Genomic DNA, 25,707 nt, shown 5'->3' on the forward strand with positions numbered 1-25,707 from the left:
GCCATAAATGCGTAAGGAATAGTAAGAAAAATGTACACCAAGGATTGTTTTAGAAAGATGTTTACAGATACATTAGTTGCAAGTAGGATTTGCAATACCGGTGATACCGGTTGTACCGAAAAAAAATTTTTTTTTCCAATCCGTACATCTTATTTGTCGAAGAGCAGTATTTACGTTTTTTAAAATTTAATAACAATTCAACACGAGTAGAAATAAATAAATATACGAGAGATAAATCTTTTGGAAATAAATATTATTGAGATATTCCAAAATAAATATTAAATATGCAATAATTACAATAATAATATATAAATAAATCACATCTTAATCACATAAATATCATTTAAGGTTTGAGAACCTTAGGGGTGTGACTTCGTATCTAGTAAGACTCTGGGTGTAATCTAGTTATAGTTTTATTACATTATATTTACATATGTTGCGATAGACGATACATGGCGAGATGTTTTCTCCGAGTGGTGATGGAGAAGCTAGCGGAGGGATGATGTCCATGGACGATTCTCAGAGTTCCGATTGGTGTGGCAGCGACAGTGTTTTCTCCGAGCGATGGTGGATAAGCTGGCGGCGGGATGTGTGAGTCCATGATCGTATGTTGCCCGTGGGTGACGGGCGTCTGCTGGTCTCTTCGAGTGTCTGCCTGAGTCTTCGAGTTGCTGCTGGAACAAAACTCGTGTTATTTACGTGGTCATATCGAGGGCTTTTGTGTGGTCCATCCTTTACGATATTGTCTTGTTTTCTTGTTGATGGATGATCATTTTGGTCACAGGTAATTAACGCTAGCTTTGAGATAAACACCCTTTAAAGAGTGGGCATTTGTGTGAGGTCGCCACAATCACATAAATCTGTTTTTAGAAAAAAATATGTCTCATTTTAAATAAACAGATTTACAATTTGCTACGCACTTCTTTCTCGTAAGGTTCTTTTGGATAATCACAACTGACAAAAAATTATGAGTAATATAGGAATATATTTAATTGAAATAAATTGGCTGGTGGTGCTCTGCCCCCTGGTATAAAAACTTACGAGGCATCCAGGAGTGGTTGATGAAAGACGATATTTCGTCAAAATTTATGTTTTCTTAGATTTATTGCTAAAAAAAAGATTTGCTGCCCGCATTTTTAAAAAAATTTTTGCAATGTAATGCATGAATGAAAGATTTTTGTATGTAGCCGTATAATTGATTTTTGTTAGTACTTTTAGATAACACAGTAAAGGATTAGCGCAAAAAGTATTTTTAGAAGAACCCGAATGTAAGGAAGATTTTTACCGATATTTTTAAAAAAATAATATTTTCTTAGACCTATTGTCCTAGAAAAACCCCGCATTTAAAAAAATATTTTAATACACAATAAAGGATCAGAACATTTTTAGAAGTACTTGAATCTTAGGAAGATTGTTTAAACACTTCTTATTATTTGAAACACGAAATAATATCAGCAACTTAAATCGGAATTTGACCAGCTTGTTTATTATTTAAAAAAAAAATTAACATAAGAAGACGACAATATTTACTACATGTTCATTCAACATCTTAAAGAAAATGTTTCGACTCTTGGAATCGTTTGATTTTTTTCGCGAAATTCGCTTATGTATTAACGTTCAACAATATATTACAGCATAAATTTAGCAATGATATATTCAGTTTGACTTTGAATGAATGAATATCTATCAGATAAGCCGATTAAATAACATTTAAAGAAACTAAACATGACAATTAGGTACAGTTGTAATATAATTGTAATGTAATAAAAAACAATTTAAAGTCAAACAAAAAAATCTTTGAGTCAGGAATTTCTACAATATATAATTACCCGTGCTGAATGTTAACATTGTAAACATGAAAAGGGATAATGATATTATTAAAATATTTATTATATTAAAACAATAATTTCCCGGGTATTCAAATGCTTTCGTTTTGCTAATCAATAAATATTATAAACATACGAATAGTGCTCGGATAATTTTTTCGTGTTTTTTTAATGGAAATTAATTATAATAATACTGTTAATATCGGTAATACCGGTATTGAAAATCCCGGTATTATTGCAATTCTTAGTTGCGAGCTAAAAAAAGATGACCAGTGGTTTCTGTAAGTTCGGGTCTAAAAAAATGAACAGTGAACATATGGAAATACAAGATAAAAACAGGATGGAAATAAATACGAGACAGGAGAGTAAAATACGGTGACTGTACTGTAAATATAGGATCGAACGAAATCTAAGACGCAAAATTTTGTTTAAAAATATATGAAATATGTAATGACAGTTTGATAAATATAGAGCTATATTTTAAATTTAAATAATCTGGCAAGCTACATACTATTCGAAGTATTTTATTAAATGTATAGAATAGGCCAAAAGCCCCTTAACTATTTAATAACTAGATAACTTTTACGAAGTTATGTATACCTATACTTTATTTTAGATTATGAAATAAAAAGCTTAGGAAATATATTATAGATAATTTACGATGTAATTGCGACGAAACTTATTTAATTGTACTTAAAGCAACAAGAAATAACGAAGTATTTTTCATTAAATTTTTTTTTTAAAACGATTGAATATGCTTTGTAAGAATAAGGACAAATTTTTGATATTTACTTACTACTTATTATGTCAGCAATGACTCTTTTCCACATTTAACGGAAAGTCAGTACATAGTGTTCAGAACTAATATTAAAAGTAATTCCTAAAAATAGACATTCCCTGTTTTTAGAAAAAGGTCAAAAACAATATGTCTACCTTGATTTGAAAACGAAAGTTGGGTATTCGGTGGTTTGCTTGCACCCGTTTTTCGTGTGGAATTCTAGTCACGTGAGATCCCTTCAGCCTTTACCCAGTGCCCTATTGACATTGAAACGTTTCTCATGAATATGCACACGACGTGCCCTGCATGGATTTATCTCGGCAGCATTTCCTGAACTGGGTGACGTCATCGAAGGCGGTGGTGCTTGTGTAAATATTTACACCGACAACAATGTGTGTCAAATTCGATTTCTATTTCGAAATTACCGTCGTTTCGGTATTTCCCTACAGATTGATAATGGCCCACACCTGACAGAAACGCAAACACATGTATCATATATTATATCTACATACATATGTACATAATAATTAAGCGTTTGTATTTTGTACTCAATTAGGTATTCTCAAGTAAAATGTCTGCAGTACTCGATTATACTACATTATTACATTTATGGTAACCCGGATCGAAAAGCAAGGGTAAAAGTAAAATGATGTGAAGGGTGAGAATGGAACGGATCATTTTATTTTAATTTTACAATTTTAAATAAACAAAAAAAAACTGTAAATATTTAAAAATATGTATGTTTTGAAAAAATTTAAAAAATGGAAAAAAAATTATGAGTTAAATGTCCAGGGTCGGCCCTTGCTTATTTAGCGCCCAAATAAATACAAAGTTGCCCCCTCTCCCCGCATATTATCAACCCATTACATTTAAAACATGAGCTGACAAATATTTAAAAATCACTTTACCATTAATTATTTTTCGCAAATAATTTTAAAATTTTAAGTATTTCAAATTAACTAAAAAAATTTTTTAATTTATAGTACATCAAAATAAGTACATAGTACTTGTTTATTATATTATAATTATTTAATAAATTTACGCATATAAGACCTAAAAAATAGTAGATCAGCATTATGTCGGTTAACGTTTTGTCGTGACATCTTACAGACCTGTTCGACGGCCAGTGCTTGATTTGCTGTGATAACCAGTTGATATCCTGCTCTCCTCTGAACTGATCTGTCTTAACTGCACAGTAGCAAAACACCAAAAAATGACGAGGTACACCTATAAAAGTCTTATTCTTCTCGATGTCGCGGTAATACACCAACCATGGACTCACGAAGCGACCAACAATAGCGGTTCAACAAATTTGTATATGATATATACTATGTCATCAGTTCAAAAAAGTACAAACAGGATTCCAATTCTCGTTCCGGGTCAAACCAGTCAGTACACTTCAAATTAGTTTAGACACCAAAAAATTGTTAACAACGTCGGTGATGTCACAAGTAATCAAATTAATTCCGTGGAAGTGCTTAAAAGGGAACTGATGCAATATGAACAGTTTATGATATTTAAGTAATGGCATCATTATAGACAATACTTCACAAGTGTGTACCTAAAGTTTGTTCACTGCTGCAAAACGAATCATTGCACCCTTCACGGAACGGAGTAAGAAAGTTTTCTGTGTCAGATTTGAGTAAATTACCGGTTGATTTGCAAATTGCAAACGATTCACGCGCGCGAATATCTATCTTACAAAATCAATCTGTGATATCTTGTAAAAATATATTATTTTGCGAGTCAATATGATTTGCATAATGTGATGACAGTATTTTTTAGCATTGCAAAAGAAAAAACCTATAAAGTTGATCTAGAATATAATATAAAAATCTAGATTGCTTTGTTGTTTTTACGCCAGGAAAATACAATATTGAAGTTATTCTAGATCTAGAACATGTAAGCCGAACATTCGTATGATAAATTTCAGTTGAAGAAGTCACTTTTGAGTAAAACATTAAGTTAATGAATAAGTAATATATTTATGGATATAACTAAGCCAACAATGTGTCATATCGCCAAACTTGACATAAAAATGTAAGTGTTTTGTTGACTAATTTAATGAAACTGCTTTGTAAGAATTGTTTTGTAAACGATTGTGCTGATAAGGTTTATTTTTATTGCTACAGGGCAATACAGGTAACATTAGTGCCCTCGATTTTTCATTTTTCTAATTAATTTTGATGACGTAGTAACGTCAAGGATCGTGTTGTAAATATGATTCATATAGTAATAGAAAACGTGATTCATTTGCAAATTCGCTGTGGAGCGTTTTACAAACGAATGATACACCGTTCAGAAACAATACAATTACATATTCATAAATCACATTCTTATTATTATTATGCTAATGTCCGATATAAACCATTTTTTTTTGTTTTAGCACTTCAAGGTCTAATAAAATATTAAATATTTCGATAATGAGTTAGTGTTTTTTATATAATGCTGATAACATCTAAGTATCTCTTATTAATAAATTATCAATGCATCTAAAATCTAGATTTAGATCACATGACATGCGTGTGACAAATTACGTTTCTGATTTGATAAAATTAAAAGAATTATGTAATAGATACAATATGTAAGAACCAAATAATCTGTTATGATTAAACTTGGTTTAATATTTTTTGCTATTTCGCGAATAATTTTGTCATATTAATATATATGTACAACCTATTTCCGTGCATTGTATCTATGAAGAGGATTGTAAACCAGTATCTTCTTTTTAATTATGTAGTACGAAAAACCCAAATGGGTTTTACCAGTGTTTACCATGTTCCATGAAAGAAGCTTTAAAAAATAAAGGTCGATTCATATCTACCTCGGTACCAAGATAATATCCGCCTTACTTTAACATTTGTTTCATAATTAAATCACTCATTCGTTTTTACTGAATTGCCAAAAACATTAACCTTCTTTGAGCTTATATATATATACAAATATTGTTCAATCAATTTATTTTAACTTTCTCCATAAACATATGTATGTAAATTTTTAGAACGGTATTTTTACAATACAAAAGTAATAAATATTATAATGTTTTTTATTGAAATGTTTTTATTAGCAATATAATGCAAGTAATTCATTAATTAAAGTTATCTTTGCAATCTTTATTTTAAAGACATATATTTATCGCCCCACACGTTTTACGTGCAAAATATTAAATCAGGCTTTTTTGTTTTGTTTTTAACTTATATCTAAAAGGATACTCGTGCGTCGCCGGTTGCAAATTGCAATAACAACATTGTATCGTTCATATATAAACAGTGTCGGTTAGCAAGTGCCAACAGTCGAAACCTGTAGTGTTCTGGTTTGGTCGTTTTCTTCCGGTGAATCATCAACTCATCGTTACCATGCGTTTCATTGCTGCTACTTTTCTATTGGCTTTTTTCGTTTCTCTACCGGGAGAATCTTTGGAACTCACAACAGTGTCAGTGCCGGATATAGTCGATCCATATAATGAAGAAGTTCTCAAGTTGTACTGGACTTTGCGCTACTTGGAATATTTGGACTACTTGCGTGGCCAAAATCAGCTCGGAAACAGATTTGGCGATGATAACTCTACAACAAAACCGGCGGTAAATGCATCCACGAACTTTGAGAACCCATCACCACCTCAGCAAGTCACTGAACAACCCAATTGTAAACAAGTTGGAGAAAGGGTTAGTATTAATTTAAATTAATTATTAAATTAATTTTAAAAAACACGCAGAAAATTGTATATATTTTGAATTTAGATTATTAAAATTATTTGCCATTTAGACGCATTAATTTAGATTCATTATAGAATAAATAAAAAAATGTCATGGCCATAATTCGCATTGTTATTTTCTGAATCCGACATTTTGAATCGTCTTTCCTACTTGACGTTTAAATTTATTAAATTTAATGGCCGTCTTTTAAATTGTTTTTGTAATATTTAAAATATTAATATGTTACTAAAATAATATGGTCATTATTTTCATTGTTTATCTCTGAAATCTGCATTTTTAATTTTTTGACATTTCTATGAGTTATAATAAAATGGCTGCCTTTAGCGTTGCTATCGGAAAAAAGCAATTAGTTTTAATGATTTTTTGTTAATTTAATATGTTTTATTTTATTTTCTTCCACAGTGCACCTATCACTACGAATGCTGTTCCAATGCTTGTCTCTTCTATTTGGCTAAATGCGTTTCTCGTTAAGTTATGACGTATATGTATATAATAATGATTATATGTATATGATGTTAAAGCTTATAAGACTGTTGTATTTTATTATTGTATAAATGAATTCAAAATATATTTAATTAAAAACATATGTGGTTTTCAATTTATTCTTTGTAGGATATTGCGGTTTGTTTTTAAACACGGTTTTTCAAGAGAAATTCGTGTTTTTGTTATTCATAATAAATTTAAAAATGTTGATGCTATTATTGTTTTTGTTCAATTAATGTATATAAGATATAAGTACTTTGCTCGGTGCAAAATAATAAATAAAAATATTGCTTAATTTCTAAATCAGTGACTATTTTTTTATGTGGCAGCACTGCTTATTTAACAACTAATGATCAGAGATACTGTATCAGCGCACACGGTATACGTGCAAAAGATTAGATCAAGTTTTCTTAAACTTCGATCAAAATCGATAATTAAACAGTGTGTCGTCGGTTACAATAACAACAATTATCGCTTCGAATTATATATAAACAGTGTCAGGGAACAAATAGCACAGTAGAAGTCGGCGGTGATCGAGTTAGGTCGTTTTCTTCCAGTGAATTGTCGAATCATCTTCATCATGCGTTTCGTGGCTGCTGCTTTGCTTATGGCATTCTTTGTCTCTTTACCGGGAGAATCTTTGGAACTCACTCCCGTATCAGCTCAGGACATAGTGGATCCATACAGCGAGGAAGCTCTAAGGTTCTACTTGACCATACGCTACTTGCAGTACTTGGATTACTTACGTGGCAACAATCAGCTCGGGAACAGATTCGGCGACGACTCCGTAAAACCTGTGATGGACGTTCCTACGTACAATACGATTCCATTAGTACCACTGAAAGATACTGTACAACCCAAATGCAAGGAAGTTGGAGAAAGGGTTAGTATTAATTTACCCACCCCTATTTTTTACAAAAAAAAAAATCCATTTTGCTTTCGAATCGTTACTAAAATTTAATAATATTTATAAATGAATTAATCTGGATTTATTCTAAAATGCTTAAAAATCTCATGGGCATTATTTATCCGACATTTTCAATTGCGTTTCATATTTGATGTTTCATTTAAATTTCGGTTTCTATCATATTATTTTATTAAAAAATATGCATAACTAACATTGTTTTGATTACAAATTCGCTATTTTTTTGTTCTAAATTTAAATTAAATGGCCATTAATTTCGTAATATAAAAAAAATCGAATTAATTTTTTTTATAAAATAATGGTCATTATTTGCGTTGTTTATATCTCTAATATGCTATTTTTATTTTATATTAATTAATTCTAATATATGTAAAATGTCTGCCTTTTGTGTTGTTATCGCAGCAATGTTGTTGTTCTAATGGACGATATTAAATTTGTTTTTTCTTTTTTCCACAGTGCACTTATCACTCAGATTGCTGTTCAAATGCTTGTCCATCCTTCTGGGGTAAATGCGTTTCTCATTAAGTTCTGACGTAAATATAATTAATGTATGTGAAAAGATAGAGATTGTTATATTTTATAATTGTATAACTGAATTTTAAAAATAAATTAATTTACTTAAAAACAGACGTGTGGTTTTAATTTTTATATTTTTAGGATTTTGCGGTTTGTTTTTCATATATAACAAGGATACTCTTCAGACATAAGAATTAATATTAAATACTCCTACTATTGTAGATTAAAACGATATATAAGATGGGCCTAAAATCACTGCACCATTTAAAAATTACATAATTATTTAGCCTTTTAATACTTATATAATCCCATTCTAATCAAGTTCGCATATTTCACAATTTTATTAATGCTGCCCCCGATATATGCGCCGACGTTGAACTCATATTCCTCATATATCTCTCAAATCGATCAAATATCTTTGATCAATAAAAATACATTATATATATTTAATATACATATGTCAGGTGGGTCAGAAAAATAACTATAATTAAACCGTTTAAAAATAACTAATTTGATAAAAATGACACATGTATGCTTTCTGGACGAGAACAGTAGAGCGTCATATACATTACATATTTCCTTTTAAAATCAGTAAGAAAAATTAAATAATAATAAACCTAAGCCTAGTTACTTAATTTTTAAATTGTTAAGTGACTTTTTGCTTTCCATGTACTAACATATATCACGAAGCTATACATATATAAAGTAATTAAATATCGATTCTTGTTTTTGCGCATTTAATTCGATACGCGCGTAAGCATTTAAGGTTATCAATATCTTATTGAGAGCAAAATAAAATTTAAATAACACAATAAAATAAATTGAACCGAAGATCGCAACATAGAATGCCAGATAGAATACTATAATAATACTAAAATATGTGATACGATGAATAAAATAATATAAGTAGTAATATGCGCAGGTTTGAATTATGGGAATGAAGCAAAATTTATTTGGAGGAGCCATAAATACCGAGCGTTCCCACTACGACGTCGTCGACACGATTTTATTGCTTTTGACGTGGATTTTTGACTTCTGAGAAGGGATAATTGTTTTTGTTCAAAATTCGGTTTAGATTGGTTTCATTCGATTCTCACTTATTGTAATTAGTAGAAAAATAGGTACATTATCCAGGATAAAAAATATACATTTCCCCATTTTAATTATTGTGCAGCAATATTAGACATGCTAAATAAATTAGATAAAATATTGTTGCAAAAATTACTAATTTATTAGAGTAGTTTTAAATAAAAATAGATTTACAAGGTGTAGAATTATGATTCCGAACATTTCCACTGCGACTGCGATGGCACGATTGATTGCTTTTGACGTGGATTTTTGCTTTCTGAGAAGGGATAATTCATTTTTGCGCTCTTCTATTAGTCAACATTTGGCTTAGATTGACTTCATTCGATTTTTACCTATTGTACGTCGTAATATTGTTATGAAAGTTCTTATAATGAACGATAGTTAACAGAACGTTTTGACTGCGATGGTATGATTTTATTGCTTTTGACGTGGATTCTGAACAAGAACCCCTTGAATTTGTACAGAAAAATGAATGTCATTTAATGAAATATTAAAAAAAACAACTGACTGGGAAAATTTTGTCCCCCCCCCCCGCCCTCCCAGAAAATCAGAAGTGTCGTTCCTGTCTGGGAACGCTGTGCTTGGTACCTGTTTGCCGGGAAATAGCTAATGAATACCATAATGGTTGTTCGCTTAGATTCGCAATTTATGTTTTATTTTTCCGTTAAGATATGCAATTGTCGTTGAAAAAGAGTGCAAATGACATAAATAAATCAGTATTATAAGCTTTTAGCAAGTCCTTCATGACTTCGATAATTCGGGGGCAGAAGAATCAATTTTTATTGTCTAATACATATCTTTCTAGACTGTATAATTGAGTGACGAAATATCTAATCCAGGGATAATGCATTTAGTACCTATATGGCGAAGATATGTATATACTGCCCCTTGCCTTTATTCACGGATTTTGTGCAAATTTGTTGAAGCTGTTAATGAACATCGATTTTGTCTCTGCGTAAGATTATTTGTAAATCGGTAAGAGTGCAAATCAGTAAGCTATGCAAATTTTAAGACGCCAGAGCTCACTGTACGAGAGCTTTTGCTGCTTCAACAAACATAGTTTTTACTTTATAGTTAATTTTAGTTTAAAGTAATAGTCTTTTATTATAACGAATATTTTATTTTAGTAACATTGGTTATTATGTTACAAATAATTGAAAATTAATTATCATTGTCTATCTTTACATGTACTGTGTATCTGCACTCTGCACACCAAGAGATTTAATCATACTTTATTAAGCTTTGATCAAAAACGATAATCGACTGCGGCCCGACCGTGAGTCATCGGTTGCAATAACAAAATTTTATCGCTTCAAGTAATATATAAACAGTGTCAACGAACAAGTGGACACATTCGAAGCCGGCGGTGTTCGGATTTGGTCGCTTTTTTCGGGTGAATCATCAAATCATTATCATCATGCGATTCGTGGCCGCTGCTTTGCTTTTGGCATTCTTCGTTTCTCTGCCGGGAGAATCTTCGGAGCTCACAACCGTTTCGGCTCCAGTATCAGACGATCCTTATAGCGAGGAAGCTCTTAGGATCTTCTGGACCATGCGCTATTTGCAATACTTGAACTACTTGCGTGGACAAAATAAGCTCGGAAACAGATTTGGCAACGACAACTCTGTAAAGCCAGTGTTAAATATTCCTACGTATATTGAGACACCATCTGTACCACCAAAAGACACAGTACAACCCAAATGCAAGCAAGTTGGAGAAAGAGTTAGTATTATTTTATTTTACATAAATAATATACTAAAAACTTATGTTTTTTTTTAATAATATTTAATACAATTTACAAATATCATATACTTAAAAGTATTATTGCATATTTAAAAATCCGGTATTCGTATTGCTTATAACTCAAATTAAAATTAAATTGCTGTTTTATACGTTGCTATCGTAAAAATCTCATTGTTTTAATGAACGTTTCATTTTTATTTTATTTCACAGTGCACTTATCATGGCGATTGCTGCTCCAATGCCTGTCCTTTCTATTGGGGTAAATGCGTTTCTCATTAAGTTCTGACGTTTATATGAATATAATTATTTTATGTAAAAGATGTTAAAGCTGTAAATACTGTTGTATTTTAATATTATGTAACCAAAGCTAATAAACAAATTTATTTTATTAAAGACAATTTGTTCTCATTATATCATTTTTAGTATATTGCCGTTTGCTTATAACAAAGATGCGCCACGATGACGACATGTCTTTAGTAAATAGTCATAATTGACATGATTCACATAGAGATAAGTAAGTAGTTCTAAATGCGTTAATGACTATACACATATTAGATGCGTATTGTTGCAATTATTGATTTTGCTTAAAATGATACAATCGATTTATTCGTAATATTATTAATTAAATCATTGGTTAAACAAAAAAGTGAAAATTAATTTACATTGAAAAATCAAGAAAATTATTTAGCTGGGTGTATTTATTTTTTATCGATTAGCAATACGACGTTATCAGCAATATTACTTAAATTGGTTGATATGTTTTAAAGCTAAAAGTAGATAATTAAGTAGAAAATATCGAATATAATTTTCATTAACATTATGCTATTATGTAATTACAGAGCTAACATTAAACAGTAATTAATAATATACAGAGTCATCCAGTTCGAGTTTTCTATGTTGTCAGTACTGGAAATCAGACAGCTGTCAATAATCACGCGTGTTAAAATAGTCCAATGTTAGTTTGCCACCGAATCCCAGACTGAAAAGTCCACATAACAAGGTGGGTAGTTACTAGAGTCTCCAATTCGAGTAATCGAGTACTCGATACTCGAGTATACTTGTCTATTTTTCAAGTACTTGATAATCGAGTATTTTGAAAATTACTCGATTAATACTCGAAATTAAAAAAATTTGAAATATTTCAGAAACAAAAATTATTTTAACTCGGTTTGGTAAAGGTTAACGTCTTGCTTTTATTTGGCGTTTATGCCCGAAGTCCCGAGTTAGAGCGGTTACTATCAGGTATAATTTTTTCATAGTTCCATAGTTGCATAGTTCCGGTCGTCGGCTATGTTAGTGGGTACGACGGAGAAATTTCTTTTGTGTTTTCTGTTTGAAAGTCCCGACTTATCTAATTTATGGCAATGAACAATATGAAATATCAACAAAAAAATTTTTAGGTTTTATGACTATGCAGTTGTAGCGTAAAGTGTTGTCAATTGTTTATACTGATCCCTCAGCTTAAAATAGAAATCAAAACAATTGTGTGTTTTAAAGGCATTTAAAGTAAAGTCAGTTTTTTGCGAACCGTTTAGCTCTAGAGTGAAAGGGATTCACCCAAATACATCTTCGAAGGATATAGATTTAAATTCTTCGCATTAATCAGAAGGAGTAGAATATTGTATATTGGTAAGAAAAAAAATCTATTCAAGAAGAATTACAAAATGCTATTTTGTCAATAGTCGAAGGAAATAAGAGAAAAGCAGAGAAGGGAATGAAAGAAGAGAACATAAAAAGAGAGTTCAAAAAATTTTATATCTATAAAAAGCGAACAGATATAAATTAGAATCCTTATCCAACGCGTTAATGACAATAAGACCAACATCAACAGCAACGGAAAGGGTTTTTTCCATAACGGGAATAATAAAACCAAAGGTTAGCAGTAATATTAAATTCGAGACACTTTTTGCATTATTGTTTTTAAAAAGTATGTTCGTGAAGTTAAAATAATTGTAAAAATTAACATACTAAGTATTTTATTAATTTATTTATATGTGCACGAATTTGAATAATAGCTATTTTGCTACAATTGGTAAATACTCGAAAGTACTCGAGTACTCGAGTATTTTAAAATTTTAATATTCGATACTCGAGTAGTTGATGGTTCGAGTAATTGGAGACTCTAGTAGTTACTCATTATGTCTGATTACTTTACCCAGTTGGTAGATATTTACCCTGTTGTAACGCCTTGGGCTTACACGTGTAAGATTACAACAGAAGATTTAAAAAATATTTTGATTTTATTGTAATACATTTTCTTTTTTTATGTACTTTTATAAGTCCAAAAATTGGCTTTAAATGAATTAAAAACATAATATATATTATACTATATACATCATAATCATTATATAAATCATAATCAATTATAAAAATTATATATTAATATTTTACCAAAGCTATTTGAATTCAATTAAAGCTATGGCACAGTTTTTTCTTTAATAGAAATATTAGGATTTTTTAATATACAATAGTAATAAAATAAAAACATATAATTCTATAAAATAGTGTGGGTTTTAACAATGGTATATTGAAAGTTGAGCTTAGCAAAATTTTGGTGAAATTTTCATTTCAGAACACCCAAGAATTGTCATGCAGAATCTCGTAAAAACAAAAGTCACGCAGACTTTCGAGAGCCATTAAATATTTAATAACAAAAATCTATTCAAATGCTTTACTTTTAAAGTGTTGAGACACGTCTAAACAATACTCATAGCTTCGCGTCGAATAAGATTTATAATTACTGGGCGTTCGTTCAGTGTGAACATCTACACTCAAGCTTTCACGAAGAGATGAATTGTAGTGAAGCTAAACAGTTATGCTATAGGCTTAAAATTAGTATTGGCCCCGGTTCGCCAGACAGCTGTCAATAATCACGCGTGTTCAAAGTGTCAAATGTTAGTTTGCAACAACATATTTATGAAATGGATTGCTTAACCGTAGCTTAACGTGTGAAAATTGTTTAATATTTTGCTACGTTATATGTAATATTAAATATTGTATTCTTTTCATAAAATATTTATTTTAAACGAACGATTTAAATTATCTTATTTATTCGCTATGCTCGTCCATTCGTAATATTTGGACCAAACGTTGGTTACAAACAACTGTCAGCGGGCGCTGAGTTACAATGACCGGTATAATCCATTTTATTATCGCAATTAAATGATTAAATTAAAAGTTTTCGCTTGATAGCTCATATTACAATTTTAAAACAAAACATCCATTGTATTTTCACACGTTGCTATTTTATTTATTAGTTAATTGGATATTCTTTGCAGAAGCTAATGTAGAAAACACTGAAAAAATATCTGGTCTCTTTAAAACGGTTGAATACGAAGTCGAGGTAATAAAAAAGAATATGCAACACTTGTTATAAAACATATGATCCATAATAATGCTTTTTTTAAGTGTTTAACTCTTAAAAGCGAATATGATAGCAGCGAAGATACACACATAACCGATGTAGATGATGTGTATGATATAGGTTAGACATTGAATAATATAGCATTCTGATATATCTTATTTTATATTTAAATATATGATTTCAGTAATAAACCATGATGAAGAAGTACTTGAGACGAATACTGTCAAGGTGAATGCTTTATCTCACCGAATTAATAACGTCACGAGAGTAATAGTCGAATAGATTTTACTTCCTATGTATTTTGATATTTACAATTTATCTAACAAATAAAATTTAAATTTTAGAAACCAGAAAGAGATAGCTGTACCAAAGTTCAAAGTACGCAAGTTGATTCCTATGAAAATAAAAATGGAAATTGTGGAGAGTCTTTAAATTCTAAAAAATATTTAATACAACATATGCTAACTAATAGTGATACCTTTAAATGTGATAAATGTGAAAAAACATACTTACATAGATCCAGTTTTTCACGTCATATGAAAACTCATAGTTACATTTCTAACTTGAAATGTAAAATATGTGGAAAACAATTCAAAAATAAATACTGTCTTTCACGACATTGGGAAACCCATAGCGATGTCCGTAGCTCTGAATGTGAAAAAAAGTTCAAAGGAAAATTCCAACTTACAGGACATATTCAAACTCATAATAATTTTAAATGTGGAATTTGTGAAAAAATATTTAAAAGAAAATCTAGTCTCTCAAGACACATTCTATTTCATAGAGGTACACATAAAATTGAATGTGATAAATGTGGAATAACGTTCAAAACTTTCAGCAAACTTTCACTACATATGCTATCTCATAGTAATGTTCCTCACTTTGAATGTGAAAATTGTAAAATAGCATATATCAAAAAAAGTAGGCTTTTTTCACATATGAAAATTCATATCGATAAACGTAGCTTTCAATGTGATACATGTGGTAAATCATTTATTTATAAAAGCACACTATCACGACATGTGCTAATTCATAGCAATATTCGTAAATTTAAATGTGAAAAATGTGAGAAAACATTTAAATTGAAATACACTCTTTCACAACATATGCTAACTCATAATGTTGTACTTTGAATGAGCAATAAAAATGTACTTTTACAACATGAGCAAAATTTTCATGACAAAAATAGGGAAAGGCATTAAAGTTAAAATCCAATCTTTTACAATATATGGAAACTCACAGAGATACACATTAAACTAAAAGCTAACTTTTATACCATATGACATTCCAAGGTGCTTATGAATGTGAAAAATGTGAATACCACATTGAAAGAAATACTATCATAAGTATATTATATCTGATTGAGACTGCTTCGATGGGGACAATATCAATATTGTATAATAAATAGTTTTTGATAAAATTTAAAATTGTCGTTATTATTTTATCATACACAATAGCCTTTATTGATTAATTCCTTCATGGTCTTTATCAATGTTTCCGTTATTAATTTTTAAACCCTATATCACAGTTGTTTCATACATTTTAAGGTTGAAAATTACTTGAACGGTATAATAATGCTTATAAATGAATGCTCAAAAAATTTGTAGATGTATCAAAAAATTGTTTTTAATACAATTATAGGTGTTTCCAATTATTAATTTATTATAAATTAACATGTTCCTTATCTTTTATGAAGTAACAGGATAAGTTTATGTATAAAAAAATTAATTCTTAATTCATTAAAAATTAAAAAATTTTTGAAGGCGGGCAAAGGGTTAATGTAAATGGCATTTATTATATAGCAAATTCTTCGAGTTTCTACATTTCGGGCATTTCCTCACTACTTTAAAAATCGCATAAATCCATCCAATTAAGAAGCCTGATGATACCGTTTTTATATATTGCCACCAAATAAACGTTTCACCTATTAAAGAATGTCGTATAGATATATATAAAAAGTCCTAAATTACATTCCTTGTATCAATATTTTTTATCAATCGTATGGTGAAGAACATATTTTATTTTACACAGTTTTATAAAGTTTTAAAAATTACATGTGCTGTTATTTAGCTTTATAAGAAGCCATTATTATATCAGTGGAACCTTGACTTATAATTAATATTTTTTTTTTAATTTGACTCGAAATACGAGCAAAAGAAAGTTTTGCGTAACTTAAAAAAAACTTTATCATTAATTTGGGTATTTGTATTTACAATTTAAATTTTCGATAAATGAATTGAAATACCATTAATCCATTTCAATGGGGAAAATTGGTTTGACATACGAATAAATTTAGTTACGGGCTGCATTACGAAACTGACAATATTTTTGCCATTATAAGTTTAATTTATGTACAAACAGCCAATGCTATTTATGTATTTACTTTGTATGGAATCAAAAAATACTTAGTGAGAATTTTTTTTTTTTTATTACATCAAATGAATAAAAATGCATATTAAAAAAACATATTATATTAATTTTTATGGTCCAATATAACGTTGTTATGGTTGCATTTCTGTAGCAGAAGAGACGAATTGTTTCAAGTGTCGGTGGTAGGTAGTTGATTGCATCTTTGTAAAATGTTCAATATCAAAAATATAACATACGGTTCGGGAAGATTCAGTCAAATAAGAAAATCGTTATATTTCAATAATAAAAAAATAAGACGCAACCTTGTACAGTTGACAACCACATGGTAAAATTTGTGATTATTTAATTAATTAAAATATAATTAAAAGCACGTTTGTTATGTTATGCCTGTTTTAGGCTAAATTATCACCTGTTAATCCTTGACCCAACATTTCTCAGATCCTGTCATGTAAATTAATAATAAAAATCCTAATAATATTTTTATTCCATTTATTTTATCATTCCTTAAATATGTGATTTTTATATATAATATATTACTGTATATTTTTTAGTGATATTCTGTCAAAAGTAATGAAATCAAACTCAAAAAATCCTAAACATAGATTTTCACTGAAGCTGAGTTCCGAATTGTTACAAGGGATGTGTATACAATATGACAACCAATTAAGCCACCTATTGAGTTAGTATTTCTTGATTTTTATTATTGTTTTTATCCATGATTATTCGTGTGAATTTATAAGTTCTCATCATTTTAAGCCGATATAATAAGTACGAATCACAGAATGGCATCTTCTGACGAAATAGATGAAAGATTTGGGTATAATTTAATAAATGCAAAATTCGTATGATTATTATAAATCATATTATTATATACTTAGATCATCTTTGGAGAAAAATAACTCGGTACCCGATTCCGATCGTGAGCTGAATGAAGACCGAAGCATTGAACAAGTACGCAGAGATCGTATAAGTTTTGATGGTATTTATTTTTCTATTTTTTTAAATACCGGTATTATTGCAATCCCTATTGACAACGATCTAAAAAGTATGATTCAGAAAATTTTAACATTTTATATGAAAACCAAAACATTTTCATATAACATGAGAAACTTTATCAAAAGCCTTTTTAAAATTAGTGTAGATGACTTCTACCTGTTTGTTTATATTTTACAAAACTAATCTCGATACATGAAAACCATGCTGTTGATCAATCAAGTATCCTTCAATATGGTAGGAAGTATATGAATTATGATCTGATTTTTTCGCTTTCGATATTCTTAAACCATACTGAAGAGCAGAAATTGACATTTTCGAGTAGTTATCGTCTGAATCTGAACCTGTCTAAAAGTTGTGACGAAGACTGTTTGGAAGTAGCTTGCAAATGTATATGTTGGGACCTATTTATATTTATGTATAGATTTTCATTATGGCCATAACTTGGCGGCACTCTAGTAACACTGGTGTGACGTTTTTCTCTCTACTGGCAATCTTCGTAAACATATAACTATTTTAAATCGTCAATAAATTACTACTCCGTGTCTAATTTATCAAGATTCATACCAAAGTTCATAAAATTTTGAAGATCATTCACTACAACAATTAATGTATTGTATAAAATGAGCTATATTTATATATTGATATTTTAGATCTAATTTATAACAATGTTGGTGAAATGGGTGCAAATAAGATACGAAGCATAACTCCGTCACTACAAGATCTTCAATGTGCTATGGTCTGTGTAATTAAAAATAAGTATTTTTTAAAATGTATTATGTTACATATTTAAAACAGTCATATTCATCATATGTTATAAACTTACAGAGCGTTGAGGAATTATCTTGTAATTTTGGTAAACAACCGGTGAGAAATAAAACTCGTTCTTCAAATAAGTCTTTTTCTGTCGATCAAAATATTTATCAGACTTATGATAAGTTTTTTGAAGGAATAGAATTTAAAAAGACCTCCGAAGATAGGGTTAGAAAAAAAAGGAAACTCGTTAAGGTGTTTGATAAGTACAAAAGCTTACCATCGTCTCATATTCGCTCGCAAAGGCTTAACAGAAAATGCCATCTAAGATGTAATGTAAGAGAATGATTGAATGAAACATTATTTTTCAAGCATGTTATAATATTTTACGATTTAATGACCGTTATATCTAGCTAGACCAAAAGTTTGCTTTTAAATTATTTTGAAATTTTGTATAAAACCTAATTTATTTGCTACTAAAAAAGACATTCTTAAAACCAGTTTACTATAATTACTGGAATTTTAGTAGAATCAAAGTATCATTAGTTTTTCATATTATCTGACACGTGTGGCTTAGACATCTTAGAGTCAAATCACATTTGTCACAAATGCTCTTTCATAGCTATTTTTAAAAAGCTCAAATATCATTTCAGTAAAAACATATTCGTTAGACTCCCTATTATCGTACTACGTCTTTGTTGTAACGAATAAGGGATCAGAATCGATTATAAAAAGAGATTATAACAAGTTATAAAATAAAACTTGTATTTTGTTGAATTTGTATTTTTATTAACATTGAATCACTAGTATTAAACTCATCTTTAAAATACATAAAATTGTTTGTTACAGAATCCGTTAGAAGATATAGTAGATCTGAGCCAAAATTACTTAGACCTCACAAAGGAACCTTCAAGGGTGGACTTAAGAAAAGCTAATCATAAGTTAATTAGTTTAATTAAACGCAATTTTAGAATGTCACAGAAGGAAGTTGATAAGAATTTGTTCATGGAAGCTGACTGTAATGAGGAAAATTTGCTAAAGGAATTCAATCAGAGCGAGAATATGAATGAAGTTATAGATTCGTCAATGGGAGATATATATAATAATGATGTAAACCAAACGACACGAGAGTCGAGCAAAAGTTCAAGTGATGGTTTTGACTCTCATGCTGACAAAGTGGAACACGATAGACAAAACCATACACCGACAACAAGTCCATTGAACAATACAATCATGTTACGTTCAATGGACAGAAATCAGTCAAGAAACTTTATTTTGAGTACGCCTAACCTCAGAAAGCGAAGGACCAAGAATTATGTATACGCTTCAAACTCGTCACACGGTAAATACCGTCATTTGTACTTGCTGGTTCCGAACGAGATTACTAGTGTTGAAAACCTTCTGATATTGGATAATTATAAAATGTTGGAGGAGTATTTGAGTGGTTCGGACGAAGACGACTCGCAAGGAAGTTTCATAGGCAATTATACAACGAGGTAATTATTTGTTTCTAAAAATTATCTTATATACTTCTGTATTATACTATATACTTTTATTGTAGTTCAGAGTGGGATCCGGAACATGTATTGATGAAACTTAATCAATTGTGGCACAGTAAAGGTTCATTTGTAACCATGGATGATGTTTTTAAATTAGGAAACTTGGGTAGTGAGCCTGCCAAAGCTATCGGCAAAGCATTACAATCTTTAGCAAGTAAATGTTTATGATATATGAAGATACAACAGTAGGAACATGTTAACTGATAATTAAAATTAATTATACAAAAAGTCACAGTCATAAGCGAAAATTGTTCTTCAGATATTCTATGTGAAAAAAAATACTTTTCAGTTATACTTTAATAATACTCTTTTGTAAAAACATAATTCGTGTGGTAAATTTTAAGCTCAGCCTCTAGGCGAATGACCACGTATATGTACATATATGTTAAAATAAATGTGTATTATCAGTGAAGTTATATTTTCACTAGTAAAAATATAATTTCATTAACTCAGCCAGTTAAAATGTATCAAACAATTAATTTACAATTTTCCTGGTTAGAAGAAGTAAAATTGTATTTATTCATAAACAGATGATCTGGTATGAATATGTCTACATTATTAAAACTATAGTTTAGTGTAGTTTTTGAACTTAGGTCAACTTAGAACATTAGGTCAAGTTCAAAATAGTGGCGTAGCTAGGGTATGTGCCGCTCAGGGCGATCCTTAAAATTGCCGACCCGACCCCATACATTTTTTTCAGGGTCATAAAATCAGCATTTCTTAAAATCATAAATTGGTTATTATTAAGGTCTTGTTATTCGTGGATTTATATATGTTTTAGTGCATTCAGGATTAAGAGCTACACTAGACGATCCCATCGCGAATATGCCGCCCCCAAGCAAGTGCCGCCCGGGGCGGCCCGCCCCCTCTGCCCCACCATAGCTACGCCACTGGTTCAAAATACAAAGTAAGATAACTCATCTTTTAGAATTACTGATGTTATACAAATATTGATCATAATAATGCTTAGCATTTGTAAGTTGATAGTCTAACAATTATTGATATACATTTATTTGGCTGCTTTAACTAATCCTGAAACAAAGTTAAAATGTTCTTACCGTTGGTTATTTATGAACTATTTATTATTATAATGTATGTTTTTAACATAAATCTGATTACAGCCCTTAGTAAGAACCACTTAGTCATATTGATCAATGATAAGTATGGAAAAATTGATGAAATCATACGTGGACCTGCAGTTTTGGCCGATGGTAGACATTCAATCTAACTTTTTTTGTGAATATATTTTGTAGTTGCTGTACAATATGTAAATAAAAATATATTTTTATGGAAATAATATTTTAATCATCAAATACATGTACATCACTTTACATTTTTACGAATTGGATGAATCGGATGTTCCATGTGCGATAAGTCCGGAGGATTTTTCTCAAAGTCTGTTATCTCCTTCATCCCACCAGCAGCAATCTCCCATAATTCCGGATACTCATATTTGAAGGCGTTGTACCATTTTGATACCTGTAATGTGTAGTTTATATATTATAAATTTGATTAGGAAGTAATATTAAAAAAAAAATATTTACCAATGTATATTTGGAGAAATCAAAGGATATGGCTTCCAAGCACATTGTGGCCGTCACAAGAGGAAAATCAGCTATAGTTAAATGATCTGCAGCAACATACTTCTTTCCCAGTTTTCCGAGATATGTATTAAAGACATTTAGAGCGATATGCACTTTCTTCAATCCGAGGGGTGTTCTTTGATAGTCAAAGAAAATAGGGGCCATCTAAGAATATATATAATACATACATTATCTGGATTAAGTAATATAATATGTTTAAATACAATGAATATCTTACACTGTACTCGGATATGTAACGGTAATAAGTCGACAAGTTGAAGCACAAACGATGGTTTACTAAAGCTCTGAAATGAGGTATAATATAATGTAAAACACAATAAAGGAATAGTTATGAAGATGACGTGATAATAAACCTTGTTTTAGCATCTTTAGGATATAGATTAGACTCTGGTTTGTACTGATCGCAGATGTATTGCAAGATTGCGTTACTTTCACCCAACAGAAATCCATCATCATCCAAAACTGGGATTTCTTTTTGAGGATTTTTCTAAAAATGATTAATTTTTATTAGTGTATTTTATATTTTATTGTTTTTTTTTGCTATACCTGTGCAAAATCGTCCGTCATGTGATCTCCAGCTCCAAAGTCGACATTAATCAGCTCAAAAGGAACGTTTAAGAATTTCAAGGCCTGTCTTACGGCCAAAGACGGTGGTCCATCAGACACGGAGTAGAGTTTCATATTCTAAAGTAGTTAAAATTACAGATTATGTATTATGTTTCGTTGCAAAGGATGTAAAAAATAACTAATAAAAAAGTTGTTAACCTTCAACATTATGGAAGTACATTGTTGGATAACATTGAATTAGCTTGAGTTTTTTATATGTGGATGATTAAAAAAAAAATGATGTTGACGATCATACAGTTTTATACTATATTAGAAAATGTCAAAGGTAGCGCAACATAAAAATGAGATTACTTATTTTATTTGAATTAATTTAAATATAATAGTTAATTTGCTGATGCAGCCAGAAATTTAATATAATCTTTAAAAAAGTAAGTAATAAAATTAAATAAAAGTAGCAAAACTGGATTTAATTTTTATTTGAAATAAATGTCAGATTTTATATGTAGTTCTAGAAGAGACCGATAATTAGTAATACAAATCAGGCATGCAACACGAAGCATAGCAGGAGCTTAAAATGCAAATTTTGCTTTATATGTAAAAAGTATGGTGATGCATGACGTACACTCCAGCAAGTGTAAGTATGGATTGGGAAGTTATGTAACAGACTTCTCGACCAAGTCAGATATCCTAAGTAGTGATATTAGAGTTCTCGGGAGCAGTTGAAGGTTTCGCCATAAATATATTAATAAAATAAATAAACAAGCAAGGAATGTTGGAGTCCGAATATCATTTTTGCGGTACACTTTCATTCCTAAAATCTCCGTCAAAAATGGAAAACCATTGTAAATCATCATTTCTAGTTTAGTTTTTAATAAAAATGCATTAAATATTGATATTTCTAGACTTGAAAAATGTAAAGCCAAATGAAAATAAACTGGCGATAGTATTACTGTTAAAATACAATTAAATACAGCTGTTGAATGATGAATATGAATATTTATAGGTTAAGTTAAGAATAATGATTTTAGTTTACAATACTAGTATTAATATTTATGTTTGTAATGAACTGACTTTAACTACCTAAAGCCATAATTCTACTAAGCTAATTAAAACCCCCGTTTAATATGCAAACATATGTATATATGTATGTACAGTCGATCTAAACATATGTTGTACACTTGTACAGTGAATCAGCTGTCTCGTTACCCCTCGTTTATTATCGTCTACACAAAAAAGTCAGAACTTGGCGGGTGAGCTAACTTATAGCTATGTTTTTAGAAGAAAGTTATTTATAGATATTCTGAATAGAACTATAAATATGTATTGAAATGCTTACTGAAGGTACAAAGACGACCGCTTGCAAGGAATCGAGTCAGAAAACTAGCTTAGATGTTGTGGTTTTTTGGCATAGTTTCTTACGGCTTCTCACCAGATTGCCTTTCACTTTTGCGAGACGTGGGTACTTGGTTGCGCAACCATCAGATACAAAAATGATAAATAAAAGAACACAAGCGCCGTATGGATTATTTAATATGGGAACAATATAAGTATTGATTATGTGAAAAGTATGTACTGGCTATGTGATTGTGTATAAATATTGTGCATAGTTACCATAATTTGTAAGGACGTGTGTAATTATGATTGTGCTTTTTTCAGAACTGCCGAAGCATGTCGGTAATCAGATGGAGGTAGGCATTTACGTTTTGAGAAGCTAAAGTAAAATGTAGTGTCTAGAAACATACTAATGAGCTTGCATCGAATAATTATTGTTATATTTACATTAAATGTTGAGTTTTGCTGTGGCATGTGTCGGTTTTCGGAGCTAAACAATAATGTAATTGGCTCTAATTTACCATCCCTCCCATTCGTCAAAGCTTCCTTGAAAGACCAGTGTAAAGGATATGTCACTTGCAGGAACGGCATTTGGGGGGGGGGAGCATTTCATGAAATACTACGAATCTGAATGAAGTCGAAATATTAAAAAAACGACCGCTGACTCAGCAACTTTTCCCCACCATTGAAAAATTGTAAAATGACGTTCCTGATTTTAACCAGAAATTTCCGGTAAACCCTCAAATAAAATCAAATAAAAAACAGATTTGAATCTATCATAAAAAAAAATTTAAATTTCAGTGAAATTATATTGAAATAAATTTTCATCGGTACATATATATTTTTACCAGTGAAAATATAATTTATCTGGCAGGTGCTAGTAAAATTATATGATACTACTACTACTTTTCCATACGTAGTAATATATACATTTACACACTTATCATTATTTATTTACATGCGATGTTACAGTGATGTTATATTTTCACCGGTGAAGTCCAAATACATTAATACTAGTAGATATATATTTTTACTAGCAAAAATATAATTTAACTGCTAAGCGCTAATGAAATTATATGCTGCTCTAAAATGTATATGAAACTCAATTTGACAGTTGCGAAACGTCCACTTGCTGTTCTAACCCAAACCTAACCTAATGAAAGTTCTAAACCTAATTATAGTTTTAGAACTCTCATTAGGTCAAGTCCAAAATACAAATTTGATCTTGGAAGAAAATGACCAAAAGAAGAAGTACAGACAGACGCATCTAGCATATTGCTCCATAGTTTGTGATATAACATTATATTTTAAAAATATGATAGCTATCCTTACCGATATTACGATGGACTTCCGAAGTGAGAGTATCGGTCAAAGTGTATTCAAACCGAATGTTGGTCAATAGGAGGGTGCAAAAACAATTATCACTGCTCAGAAGTCTGAAAATTCACGTCAAAAGCAATAAAATCGTGTCGGCGCCGACGCTGGATGATATTTTTGATCTATTAACAGTTTTGCATATTTTTTTCGCTATGATTTTCTTACTAAAATTATGGTCTTTTATTTTTTGAATAGCCGCTATTATGAAGCAAGATGGTGAAACAGAAAGGCTAATAAATTTAATTTAAGAAAGTTTAAAACTTTAAAAATAGCATTCCATTTACTGTGATGAACACTGAGTGCACATGTCATCTTATTGTGTGAATATTATAAATTTGTCGAATAAAATTATCATATTTTAGGCATTCTTATGCGATACACTTACTTAATAAATTAACTAATTAAAATATAAAAGTAACTATCAAAAATAGCAAATAAAATATTCTCTCAACAAAATCGAGTATCAATTCACTAATAAATTCATACGTAAAAGTGTTTGCAGTTGAATTTTCTTGCTTCGCACTATAGTGATTTTTGCCTAGGAAGTTTTTCAAAAGGATTTTTAATATTTTTTATATTACAATAATTGTTATGACTTTTTGGATTCGTACACTGATTTTTATATGTAAACTGATTGTACATCACAGGAGGGTGTGGGATTTTATTGTACCGAGGAAAGATTCCAACTAAGGATGGATATTTTCTAGAATC

At 30.1% G+C, this 25,707-nt stretch overlaps 5 protein-coding genes across 20 annotated transcripts; 4 read left to right on the top strand and 1 right to left on the bottom strand.

Annotated features, from left to right (window-relative positions):
• Nucleotides 1–5,830: 5,830 nt before the first annotated feature.
• Nucleotides 5,831–6,904, top strand: LOC148234781 (uncharacterized). The gene is made up of 2 exons (XM_088185573.1): nt 5,831–6,269; nt 6,723–6,904. The coding sequence occupies exons 1-2, from the start codon at nt 5,961–5,963 to the stop codon at nt 6,789–6,791; spliced, it is 378 nt and encodes a 125-aa protein (XP_088041699.1). The 5' UTR covers nt 5,831–5,960; the 3' UTR covers nt 6,792–6,904.
• A 400-nt stretch (nt 6,905–7,304) lies between these two features.
• LOC148234782 (uncharacterized) lies at nt 7,305–8,355 on the top strand. The gene is made up of 2 exons (XM_088185574.1): nt 7,305–7,686; nt 8,185–8,355. The coding sequence occupies exons 1-2, from the start codon at nt 7,384–7,386 to the stop codon at nt 8,251–8,253; spliced, it is 372 nt and encodes a 123-aa protein (XP_088041700.1). The 5' UTR covers nt 7,305–7,383; the 3' UTR covers nt 8,254–8,355.
• Nucleotides 8,356–10,683: 2,328 nt separating this feature from the next.
• On the top strand, nt 10,684–11,470 carry LOC148234783 (uncharacterized). The gene is made up of 2 exons (XM_088185713.1): nt 10,684–11,056; nt 11,288–11,470. Exons 1-2 carry the CDS (start codon nt 10,751–10,753, stop codon nt 11,354–11,356), a joined length of 375 nt encoding a protein of 124 aa, XP_088041839.1. The 5' UTR covers nt 10,684–10,750; the 3' UTR covers nt 11,357–11,470.
• A 2,687-nt stretch (nt 11,471–14,157) lies between these two features.
• LOC148234784 (uncharacterized) lies at nt 14,158–21,410 on the top strand. 13 transcript variants are annotated; one of them, XM_088185724.1, is made up of 11 exons: nt 14,284–14,420; nt 14,486–14,561; nt 14,626–14,669; nt 17,363–17,490; nt 17,568–17,628; nt 17,690–17,790; nt 18,458–18,543; nt 18,633–18,893; nt 19,407–20,053; nt 20,119–20,270; nt 21,238–21,410. In XM_088185724.1, exons 3-11 carry the CDS (start codon nt 14,635–14,637, stop codon nt 21,342–21,344), a joined length of 1,578 nt encoding a protein of 525 aa, XP_088041850.1. In that variant the 5' UTR covers nt 14,284–14,420; nt 14,486–14,561; nt 14,626–14,634; the 3' UTR covers nt 21,345–21,410. The 13 variants fall into 13 exon arrangements, with proteins under 13 accessions (XP_088041852.1, XP_088041857.1, XP_088041859.1 ...); XM_088185723.1 differs by lacking the exons at nt 14,284–14,420; nt 14,486–14,561; nt 14,626–14,669 and adding exons at nt 16,873–17,136; nt 20,898–21,023; XM_088185726.1 differs by lacking the exons at nt 17,363–17,490; nt 17,568–17,628; nt 17,690–17,790 and adding an exon at nt 14,158–14,211 and having other exon boundaries at nt 14,356–14,420.
• Nucleotides 21,399–24,204, bottom strand: gfzf (GST-containing FLYWCH zinc-finger protein). Of its 4 annotated transcripts, XM_088185741.1 has the most exons (8): nt 24,067–24,204; nt 23,899–23,998; nt 23,624–23,749; nt 22,267–22,404; nt 22,074–22,207; nt 21,938–22,004; nt 21,661–21,864; nt 21,399–21,595 (listed from the first exon to the last, which is right to left on the bottom strand). In XM_088185741.1, exons 4-8 carry the CDS (start codon nt 22,399–22,401, stop codon nt 21,440–21,442), a joined length of 696 nt encoding a protein of 231 aa, XP_088041867.1. In that variant the 5' UTR covers nt 22,402–22,404; nt 23,624–23,749; nt 23,899–23,998; nt 24,067–24,204; the 3' UTR covers nt 21,399–21,439. The 4 variants fall into 4 exon arrangements, with proteins under 4 accessions (XP_088041867.1, XP_088041864.1, XP_088041863.1 ...); XM_088185738.1 differs by lacking the exons at nt 23,624–23,749; nt 23,899–23,998; nt 24,067–24,204 and adding exons at nt 22,486–22,591; nt 23,440–23,511; XM_088185737.1 differs by lacking the exons at nt 23,624–23,749; nt 23,899–23,998; nt 24,067–24,204 and adding exons at nt 22,486–22,591; nt 23,326–23,386.
• Between the last annotated feature and the right edge of the window lie 1,503 nt (nt 24,205–25,707).

The sequence above is a fragment of the Plectrocnemia conspersa genome, unplaced genomic scaffold (genome assembly GCF_051122295.1).
Source record: "Plectrocnemia conspersa isolate PC_06_02 unplaced genomic scaffold, ASM5112229v1 ptg000005l, whole genome shotgun sequence".
Classification (NCBI taxonomy): Eukaryota; Metazoa; Arthropoda; class Insecta; order Trichoptera; family Polycentropodidae; genus Plectrocnemia; species Plectrocnemia conspersa.

Bases quoted from the DNA above. Each gene is read 5' to 3' on its own strand.
- LOC148234781 (XM_088185573.1), top strand. From the start codon at position 5,961: ATGCGTTTCATTGCTGCTACTTTTCTATTGGCTTTTTTCGTTTCTCTA. The intron at 6,270-6,722 runs GTTAGTATTAAT...TTTCTTCCACAG, and splicing joins GTAAACAAGTTGGAGAAAGG to TGCACCTATCACTACGAATG.
- gfzf (XM_088185738.1), bottom strand. The intron at 21,865-21,937 runs GTAAGATATTCA...ATATATTCTTAG, and splicing joins GTTACATATCCGAGTACAGT to ATGGCCCCTATTTTCTTTGA. The intron at 21,596-21,660 runs GTAAATATTTTT...TACACATTACAG, and splicing joins ATTTCTCCAAATATACATTG to GTATCAAAATGGTACAACGC.
- LOC148234783 (XM_088185713.1), top strand. From the start codon at position 10,751: ATGCGATTCGTGGCCGCTGCTTTGCTTTTGGCATTCTTCGTTTCTCTG. The intron at 11,057-11,287 runs GTTAGTATTATT...TTTATTTCACAG, and splicing joins GCAAGCAAGTTGGAGAAAGA to TGCACTTATCATGGCGATTG.
- LOC148234784 (XM_088185722.1), top strand. From the start codon at position 17,021: ATGTTCAATATCAAAAATATAACATACGGTTCGGGAAGATTCAGTCAA. The intron at 18,894-19,406 runs GTAAGAGAATGA...TGTTTGTTACAG, and splicing joins AATGCCATCTAAGATGTAAT to AATCCGTTAGAAGATATAGT. The intron at 20,271-21,237 runs GTAAATGTTTAT...ATCTGATTACAG, and splicing joins AGCATTACAATCTTTAGCAA to CCCTTAGTAAGAACCACTTA.
- LOC148234782 (XM_088185574.1), top strand. From the start codon at position 7,384: ATGCGTTTCGTGGCTGCTGCTTTGCTTATGGCATTCTTTGTCTCTTTA. The intron at 7,687-8,184 runs GTTAGTATTAAT...TTTTTTCCACAG, and splicing joins GCAAGGAAGTTGGAGAAAGG to TGCACTTATCACTCAGATTG.